Source organism: Crocodylus porosus, unplaced genomic scaffold, assembly GCF_001723895.1.
Source record: "Crocodylus porosus isolate Cpor-Errol unplaced genomic scaffold, CroPor_comp1, whole genome shotgun sequence".
Lineage (NCBI taxonomy): Eukaryota > Metazoa > Chordata > Crocodylia > Crocodylidae > Crocodylus > Crocodylus porosus.
In genome coordinates this window covers 127673740-127684016 of record NW_017728906.1, presented here as the reverse complement: position 1 = coordinate 127684016, position 10277 = coordinate 127673740, and the positions used below count along the sequence as shown (strand labels likewise).

At 48.5% G+C, this 10277-nt stretch overlaps 1 protein-coding gene across 4 annotated transcripts in view; it reads right to left on the bottom strand.

The window, feature by feature from the left end:
* Nucleotides 1–4516: 4516 nt before the first annotated feature.
* LOC109306436 (putative nuclease HARBI1) overlaps nt 4517–10277 on the bottom strand; it is a 7730-nt gene continuing 1969 nt past the window's right edge. The window contains exons 1-3 of one of the 4 annotated variants that reach the window (XR_002099991.1): nt 9598–9787; nt 7590–8148; nt 4517–6004 (exon numbers count right to left, since the gene is read on the bottom strand). Coding sequence is in view for 3 of the 4 variants with exons in the window: in XM_019529793.1 (XP_019385338.1) it covers nt 7640–8148; nt 8316–9321 (1515 nt within the window). In the remaining variant the exon portion in view is untranslated. Of the gene's footprint in view, nt 6005–7589; nt 8149–8315; nt 10192–10277 lie in introns of those variants that run through there. The other 3 variants (XM_019529793.1, XM_019529794.1, XM_019529792.1) reach the window with 3 other exon arrangements.

Below are 10277 nucleotides of genomic sequence, written 5' to 3'. Positions count from 1 at the left end.
CTAATGAAACTGTTAATAAACCTTGCAGAGATGGTTGTAGCTGTGTTGCTCTAAGGACATAGGCAGGCAAGGTGCTTTGAGTAGATGTGGTATCTTTTATTAGATTTAGTAGGTCTAATAAAAGGCATGGCATCTACCCAAAGTACCTTCATAACACTTAAACTTGTTAAAGCCTGAAAGTGCCCTCCCTACAAGGCATTGAATCAAATGACCCACAGTTAGCAGATGTCACACTCTGTAGGATACAGCTGGAGTGTTGTGGTTGTGATGGGATTGTCTGAAAGGCAAAGATTGATTTGATTTGATTTTATTCTGGTGATATCTTTCATTGGACCAACTGTATAGCTGGGAAAGATGTTGAACAAGTTTCTCAACATCAAGCACCTCATGTCTCGGGTCCAAGGAAGGGCACTTCATGCCCCAAATCTTGTCCGACAGCTCTCCCAACTATCCAGCTGATCCAGTAAAAAGATACCACAAAAAAATCTGTGCCACTTAGTATGGTATCATTGAACCCCATCCTGCAGACCAGCTTTTTCACATGGCCACAGTGTGGCACTGGGGAGTGCTGGCACTGCACTGTGATGAGATGATGCAGCAGTCATTCAGCAATGTTTTTCCAGATCAGGACAGGTGGCAACTCTCGTTTTTGCCGACGGATTTTCATATAAAAATATATACTCTGTCATGACATTTTTCTCTGTACAAGTTTTATAACATTCCATTGTTTTATTTTAACATTCCAATAAAATGTTATTTTATTATTATATAATTAAGATGTCCCTTCCAGCCCCTAACATCTATGAATCAGTTACAAGACTATTCATATTGAAAATAATCTTACTGAGCATAACATAACAACTTGTGGCAGTGCTGATTGGTCTGCATTCCATGATTTCACACTCAACCGAATGAAAATTTTCCTCCAAAAGGGATGTGTTATTGTGTGCTATTAAGGACCTGTTTCTTGTTGTCAGTAAGAAGCACCATATGTTGATGTGTCGCTATCTTGTGTAGTCATGGCCTCTCCCTTCCCAATTCAATAATTATTTATGTATATGCTACTGCATAATACAGATCTTTATTATGTTTGGCAAAATATCCTGCATCAGGCAAGTCAGACTTGCTTTCAGTAGCAGCAGGGAAGGTCCCATTAGTTTTGTGTGCCTTAACTCGGTGACTCATGTACACACTGTTCTGTGCTCATCACCATAGTACCTACCTTCTAATAGTGCATTAAGTGACATGACTAACATGTCCAATGTTGCTTGTTCTTTCCCTCTCCAGGCAGAGAAATATGCTCAGTGGAATGTTTCATTTTCTTTTCTTCTGTTTTTAATATACATGTTGCTATATATTGACGCTACAGAAAGGAAGGTCAAAATATTTGAGATGTAGGAGTGGCTTAGGTATAGTTGATGCTGCCTTGGAGAAGGGTAATGGACCTCTTGATATCCCTTTCATCCTGTTTTCTATGATTTTGCATAATGCGCATGGCATTTGGAGGTATAAGTTGAGAGGCTTGTAATACTCCTAGTTCCTGAGGGAGTTCATGTCACAGCCTCAAAATGGCCCCCAACAAAGGTCTACTTTCCATGTAGGTGTGGCCATATTCTTTTATACCTTAGTGTAAAAAGTGTTAATGTGTCAGAGGAGCTGTCAATCCCAAAATTCAACTGCAAGCTTTAGGTCACTTTTTAAATATCCTGGGCCTTAAAAATAAGGGCTAAATTCTTGAATTTTGTTCAGTATTTTATGGGCAGCCAATGTACAAGGTGGAGAACAAGTCTGATGAGCTCACAGTAATGCAGGTTGCTGCACCATTCTGTACTAGCTGGAGATTCCTATACACAGAAAGTCTTCATACCCACACATGTTGCATTGCTGTAGTCCAGGAAAGAGGTAACAAAGATGTAAATAAATAAGGCCAAGATCACAGGGTGGAATGGAATTTCCTAGCCAGCTGGAGATGACAGAAAGCATTATTTGTGAATATTGCTATGAGAGAGCAATTGTGCATTTCAAAATCTTAAATGTATTGATCTTCATAAAGTCTCTGTGAAAAAGGAAAGCATAAGAATTCCCATTTTACTGGATGGACACTGAGACACAGAAAGGTCTATGCATCCAGTGTTACACCTAATATTTGTGGCAGAACAGGAGATTAACTGGGTGTCAGACATCCTAGACTGGCATGCAAAACACTGGCCCATGCTTTTTGCAGAAGTCCAAGTGTACTAATCAGGGTATGAATTAAGGGGGAACTTGGGGTGGCTGAGCCGCCCCATAAGAGATGAGAGCCCCGCTGTAATATTTGAAAATCATAACCTGGGGAGGTCTCTGATCCGATTGCTTCTTCATTTAGGTGGACTTGTTAATCAATGAACCAGTTTAATTTTTTTTTGCAGACTCCCCAGGAGTCAAAGTGTAATTCAAACCTTGCTTCTAATCTATGTACTGAACTAATTTCTTTCAGAGAAAGCAGATTGTGCCTCACCTGGAGTATTGTGTCCAGTCTTCAAGAAAGATGCGGACAGTTTAGAAAGAGTCCAATGCAGAGCAACAAAAATGATTAGGGGCTCGGAGGCAAGACTTATGAGGAAAGAGTGAAAGAACTAGGATTATTTATCCTGGAGAAAAGAAAACTGAGGTGGGATTTGATACATCTTCAAGTACCTGAAGGGGGATTATACAGAGACGAAGGATATGGGTTTTTCTCTGTGGTCATAGGGAATAGGACTAGGAAAAGTGGCCTCAAGCTGCAGCAGAGGAAATTTAGGGTGGGGATCAGGAAGAATTTTCTGACTAAGAGAGTGGCACTAGAGCAGGCTACCTAGAGAAGTTATGCCTGGAAACTTTCAGAAGCAGATTAGACAGACACTTGCCTGGGATGTTTTATTCAGGGATAATTCTGCCTTGAGCTAAATTACATAAGGTCCCTTACAGCCCTACTTTCCAGCAATCCTATAGCTTCAAAATCCTTTCCTCTATCCATCAGCCATGTCAGCCTTGCTCAGGTTTAGCTTCAGCAAGCAGTTTTTCACCTGTCAGAATCTTGTCCAAGCAGCGTGCCATATTGATGCTAGTAATATTCATGTGGTAGAGGACAGGTTGAACCACATCACCTGAATACTATGTACTTGAGTTCAAGTCGTTGGACCAATTCGCCTGATGGCATCATATTGTAACTGAAAGGGATTGGAGAAAAAAATGATCCTTGGACTCAACAAGTGAAGTCTAGTAGAAGTGCAGTTTCCTATTACCATGAACTGTTTTAGTGCAGGGGTTGCCCACCTCCAGCCGCGAGGCTGAATCCACTCCACAGAGGCTGGCTTTGGTTTGAGATCTGACTCAGCCTGCAGTGGCATGCAGGATTAGGCAGCATGCAGCTTGCAGCAAGTCATCAGTCTCCTCTACAGCACCCTCCGCAGCAATCCTCCCTGCTGTTCTCTTGTGTTCACACTTAATCTTATTAAAGTAAGGCCATGTATCTTCTAAGAGGGAAGTGCAGGCAGCTTTAGTTGGGGGTCAGAGGCTTGCTGTCTATGGTAGGGAGTCAAATCACACCTTCCAGTCTGAAGACCTGCTGCCCTGCTTTAGCACATTACTCTGGACTTAACTCTCATAGGTAAGATGACTCTCTCATCATTTATGATGTTGAATGATGCAGGGAAGTTCATGAGTATCAGGATGGATGTGACAAGAGATCACTTTTTAGTACCAGTAAAGCAGTTTCAGTTCTGTGTCTTGGCCTGAACAAATTCTTCTGGCTTGGGATATATGTTTCAATTACAGGAGCCAGAGTATTTTTTGGGCTAGCTTCTTGAACTTGCTCATGCAGGTTTGAAAATATATGAGCTAGCTACAGGGGGCCTCAGGGCTGGTGAGACTACTGCATGTATTTGTCAGCAATCCCTCAATTTGAGGATGATCTCTACTATGGCTCATTGATCAAGACCATTGGCTTATGGTCTTGAGGTGACTTAAGAGTCCAGTCCTTGAGCCACACACCCACTGTGTGTATTAAGAAGGGCAAATTCCCTCTCAGAATAAGATAACAGCTATTTCATGCAGGGATGGTACCTGCTGCTGCTTTCTCAAGATAGGAGATGTGGGCCAGATTTAGTAACCCTGGGTTTAGTGTGTCCAAAATTCATTGATGAGCATTGAATTCTAGGAATTGGATTGTTGGTTGATGGGTTTAGGTACAGTGGGTCCTTGCTTTTGAAGCTACTTGAATGTGTGTGATCTTTTCAGCAAAGTAGGATGGTAATTTTCTGCAGTACTTGGTCATTAAGCACCAGGAAGCTGGCAGGAAAGATCAGCTTAGACTTAGAGGAATTTATTCCTCCTGTCTAAAGTACCACCCACCTCAGAAAAATCAAAAATCACAACATGGACTCCAACACTTGAGACTGGCCACCAAATAACTAAATATTTTATAAGTCAACTAACGTTTTGTTTTACTTTTTAATTTTCTTCCAACCTTTTTGGGGGTGCATATGGTAACATAATGTTGAAGTATAAACCTTTAATCAATACACAAACATACGTCTCTTCCTGACTGCTCAAATGAAGATTTCCCTCACCATCTACTCACCACTACAATAGGGGAATGGGTCATCCATTTCCTACTACTAGCTGGAGAAAGAGCCAAGATGCTTTCTGACTTCCCATATTCTCTTCCTTGATCTTCCTCCCAAATGTGTCTTGCCCCATATTCTCTTGACTTCCCGTACTGTCACCATCTACATAAACCAAACATTAAGAATGGTGACACTGGTTTAGAAAACACAGTATTTATTTCCATGCACATCTAAAAATAGCACAGTTAACTCACTGTTTAAAGTCTTATACTACAACTTGAATAATCTTTAAGCTAAGAGAGCTTATTAGGGAAATATCTTCGTTAGGGGATTTCTCCCAGAAGCTTGTTGGCCTGTTCAAGATGAATCATAATCAATACACTCTAAATCAGTGATTCTTAACTGGTGTTTCATGGCACCCTAGGGTGCCTTGAGATGCTTTCGAGGGAGCCATGCAATGTTAGCATTGTTGGGGGTGCAAACATGATTCACAAGATAAACCCAGAGCTCTCAAATAAGAATCTACAGTGTTAATAGCCTTGACCTACTGTGGTCTTTCTAAGTTCTCTGCAACAGAAGAATTGCTCTATTATTTTTCTGTAGTCAAAAAAATTGAGTGAAAGGTAAGAACTGTCATTCTCCTAGGGGTGTCTTGAGCTGAACAATGGGTTCAAGCCAAACAAGGGGTGCCTGGAGTATAAAAAGATGGCGAACCACTACTCTTAAAGAGTAATCCCAGTACTGCTGGAAATGCTTTAAAGTGGAAGGCAAGCAAGTGTAGCTGTTGAATCCAGGACCCTACAGTTTTACTTTGGCTCCCATTCCTCTCTCACCTCCAGCTTAGAGGTTTCTCCTCTGCACAGATCTCAGCAACTTTCTCTGATTTCCGTTGCTCTTGATCCATTGTCTTCTGCCACGGAGGGAGACACGCATCATACGCAGAGATGAGGGCACAGCAGATCCCCCACATCACCCAATTTTGTCCCCCATATGCTGCTTTTATGGCTTAGCACCTGGGGGACTTCAGAGGGATGGGTGATACACATCACCCAAGCGAAGTGTGACTGCCTAAGGGAAAAGCTGCAGCAGCAAACTGACATTGAGGGCAGCCAGGGGCAAACCACTGAGCCAGAAGAAATGAAAAGACCTGAGGTTATAGGCCAAGATGAGGTCCAGAACTTGCAATAGGCACAGGGAGTTTTAACTGGGAGACATTTATCAGGCACATGGCACCCTGCACTCACAGACACTGGCTTTGAGCTCTCTAACCCTAAATCCTCTTCCCACCCCCATTTGCCCATTTTCCAGAGCTCGCCTTCCAGTCCAAGAAGAGTGGCAGTGTCATGAATTCCATAGGTGATGCACATCCCCACAGTGTTATGGCTGGTTAGCGCTGTTGGAGGATCTTACACAGAAATCTAAGAAATAAACAAAATTTGATTTTACTTCACAGTTACTAGGCACAAGTCAGGTGAGACTAAGATGAAGACACTGAGCCCCCTGCCTACTTGCTGTATGCTTCACTGCCTGTTCCACAGAGGTAAGTGAGGGCTCTATGCCAGAACCCTGCCAACACCACTGGCATCTGGCAAGGCAAGTCCCTGGGGCTTTCACTCTCCTACAGACCCCTCCAGAGAGGGGTCCAGGTGTGTTTGCCAGCATGTTTGAGTGCCCTCAGAGTCCTCTGACCACTCTAGGTTCTCTAGTCTGCAGCCAGGATCTGCCAGGGTCAGAATAACAGCCCCACATTCAAGGATGCCATACAATCTCTTCTTCATTGCCCCATGTTGCTGGCAATGGGGTATCCAGCTTGCTGGCTTTGAGCAGGACATTGTGTGTCTCATTCCTTAGAATGGCAACATAGGGAAGGACTAGGGAGTGGTTACAGATAAAGAGGTGGCAGCTCTGCTGCACAACCTGTCTCTGCAAGGAGCAGAGATCCATGCCGGGGTCTCCTCCCCACTGTTGCCAGCTCCATGCAGCTCTGGATCTCTTTTCCCTACGAAGCCAGGTTGTGTGGCAGGGACTAGCAGCCTTGCTCACCGCTCTGCGCTGCTTCCCTGCCTCACAACCTGGCTTGACAGGGATTAGAGATCCATGCGGGGGTCTCTTCACCTGCACGGAGGGCAGCGGCCCTCCCCTTCCTCTGGACAAACCACCCACAGCCTGTTCTGCTTCTTGCTGGGGCCCCTACCCCCAGCCCCAAGCCCTGCCCAGCTGGGTAGGGCTGTGTGAAGCTTGCAGCCTGTTTGAAACACAGTCAGCCAAAATGAAACACAACAGTAATCTGGGAGACCAAAATGTATCACTGGCCTCCAAAAGGGCCAAATCCAAAACCGAACTGAAACACAGCTGTTTCACACAGCCCTACTAGATACCATGTGTACAGGCCCAGTAACAGACACTAGCACAGAATACTACTGAGATACCTGTCTTGCTCCACAACACAGTGAGTGCAGTAGTTCAACAGGCATCTATGCACATACCACTGACTCCCAGTGCAACTAGACCATCTCTTGCTGGGGGAGGGATCCTTGGGGAGCCACAAATGCTAACTGCAAGACTGGTGCCCTTCTCACCTCTAGGATGTACTCACCACCTACCAATCCCATCTAGCAATAGACTCAAAAGTCTCTGGCTCAGTAGACTCATGAGTCTCTGGCTCAGTAGTTCACAGGGGTATGTAGGATGGAAGGGCCATGAATGATCCCCCACGTTCCCCTACCAAGATGTGAAAAAGGAGGCGAGGGGCCTCCCTTCTGGACTCTCTACCCCTGGGGACTACCAAGGAGTGGAGGATAATGTCCATTCTCTGAGCAGGTACCTTGACTTTGTGCAGATCCTTGTGGGAGCCTGGCTGCCCGGGACCCTCCCTTCATGTAGATACAATAAACTGACTCTGGGCCACTTCTCTGCAAACTGGGCCATAGGTTTCCCTCAACACCACAGGTATTACTGAAACCAGCCTTAATGGAGATTCCAGATGTTTCCCACCCTGCATACCTGGTGAGAGAGGTGCTTCACCAGACATCACTAGTGTGGTGTGCCAAGGGCTACCCGAACATCTCCTGGATCAACCTAGCCCGCACTGTCCTTCCACGCTGTTTCTCCACACGGTGTCTGAGAGCCCTTCTCCGGCACGCTTGTCTGACTTGTCTGAGGGGTGCGGTACCTTCTGTCTCCTCATCAGTCTCTTCTAAATCCTCCAGGCTTGTGTACCCAGCAGTCCCCAGTTCACGGCTGCTGTCCTCTGCTGCCTCCTCCAGGTCTGTTTCATTCTCCTCATCCACATCCAACCCCTCAGGCAGAGGAATCCCACGTCGTATGGCTATGTTGTGCAAAACACAACATGCCACGAAAATCCTATTGACCTTCTCAGGGCTGTACTGTAATGTGCCACCAGATGCATGGAGACATTGCCAGCGCATTTTGAGCAGGCTTACAGCTCTCTCCACAACTGACCTGGTACGCTTATGGGCATGGTTGTATTGCAGCTCAGCATCACCCTCGGGATGCGCCAGTGGAGTGAGGAGCCATGGCTGGAGGGGGTAGCTGTGATCACCTGTGCAAAGACAACAGAGTGATAACAACTAAGATTGGGGGCTAGGCTGTCCCCCAAGAGGCACAGTTTCTCATGCAAGCCATTCTACCAAATGCTCTAGCAGGTGAGAAAGGTTGGTTGTAGGGCCAAGATGGGCACAGTGGGGATAGAGAGATGGAACTCCTTACCTAGCAGCCACCCAGGTGTGAACTCTCCGCGGCGGAATCGCCTGAGGAGAGCTGACTGGGACCACACGGAGGAGTCATGGCTGGAGCCAGGGAACCTGGCCAGGACATCGGTGAATTCAAGGCGGGCGCTGCTGACCACCATCATATTCATGGCATACGTGCGGTGCCTGTTCACAAACGTGTGGGAGTCTTGCGCAGGTTTCTTGATGTTCACGTATGTGCCATCCACAGCACCCAGGACTTGGGGGATGTTTGCGATCTCAAGAAAGTCCCGCATGGTTTGTCCTTGGGTGCTGGGGTCCGTGGGAAAGGTGATGTAGTCTGGGGTATGCGGGATAAGGGCCTCCAGGAACTGGCCCAGAACCCTAGAGGCTGTGGACTGGCCAACACCTGTGGTCTGAGCAGCAAACCTCTGGAAAGAGCCGGAGGCCAGAATGGCAAGGGCAGTACTGACCTTGTCCGGGACTGAGAGTGCAAAGTTGGTATTCTGAGATGCTCCCAGGCTGCCCCGCAGCAGATCACACAAATGATACATAGCATCTGCTGTGAGTCGGTACCGCTGGATGCAGACCCGGTCACTGAGCCCCTCAAAGGTCTGGTGTGGTTGGTATACCCGAGCCTGGGCCTGTTGCCGGGCCCGGGCTCGGGCACGAGGCTGGGGGCGGGCTGGACCCGAGGCCAGAGCCTGGGCTGCGGCCTGGGGATAAGCTGGACCCAGGGCCTGAGCCAAAGGCTGGGTGCAAGCTGGACCCAGGCCCTGGGCCTGGGTCTGAGGCTGTGGGCGAGCTGGACCCTGGGTCAGGGCCTGAAGCTGCAGGTGAGCTGGACGCTGGGTCCGGGCCTGAAGCTGCTGGCGAGAAGGACCCAGGGTCTGTGCGTGGGGGTGGGACTGAGAGCGGGGCTGGGGCAGGGACCGAGCCGGACCCAAGGCCAGAGCCTGAGTCCGGGGCTCCCCCTGGGCAGCCCGTCGCCGCCGAATGGCCAACACCATGGGGTGAAGGAGCATGTTCTTGTCTATTCTCTGGCCAAACCAGAGTTTGCACCCCACTCCTAAGTGCACTTCCCAGCCAGCCACAGCCTACTCAGGACTTCCCTCCCAACCTTTTCTGCCTTTGGGCACCCTGTTTCCAGGCTGTCTACCCCAGCTGTGCCTAGCCTGCCTCCGTACCCCACTACGACACCATCTCTTCCCCTCTAGTCTCTGCCTGTCCTGTACCCAACTCTCCACTCTGCAGGGTCCCCCTTACTGGCCTGCCTCACACTCGCACCACGGGACACCTACCCCTTCTGGGCAGCTTGGGGGTGTCCTGGCTGTGAAGCTGGGCAGCACCTGCTGCAGGCTGCTCCGTCCGGCTGGCCTTGCTAGTGGTACTGCGGCCGCTCTTTGTTTACCTGGACTGGGGGCAGAGTCACCCTGGGGCACGGGTGGGTGCAGCGCACCTACGGGGAGGACTCGCCGGCCACAGCTGGGGGTGCCCCAGCTCCCTGGTAGCTGGGCAGTGAAGGCTCCACTCGGTTCTGTGAAAAAAAAAGGGGAGGGGGTGGAAAGGGTTGTAGTGCTGTCAGGCACGTGGGAGATACAGGATCAGGCCCAGGTTGATCTGGAAGGGAAGTGGGGACAGGATCAGGCAAGGTTGATCTGGGGGGGAAGGGATCAGGCTGATCTGGGGGGGAAAGAATAGGATAAAATAGGATCAGACTGATCGGGAGGAAGGAGGGGGACAGGATTAGGCCAGGCTGATCTGGGAGGGAAGGGGGGGGCAAGATCAGGCTGCTTTGGGATCGGATCGGATCAGGCCCAGGCTGATCTGGGGAGAGAGTCAGGCCCCGGTGGCGGGCACAGGACAGGGGTGGGTGTGTATGTGTGTGTGTGGGGTGGGGGCTGTCAGCTGGGGCGCGCGCATGCGCAGTGCAAAGGGAAGGGGTTGGCGCACACTGGACAGGCCAGGCCGAGGGTTCGAA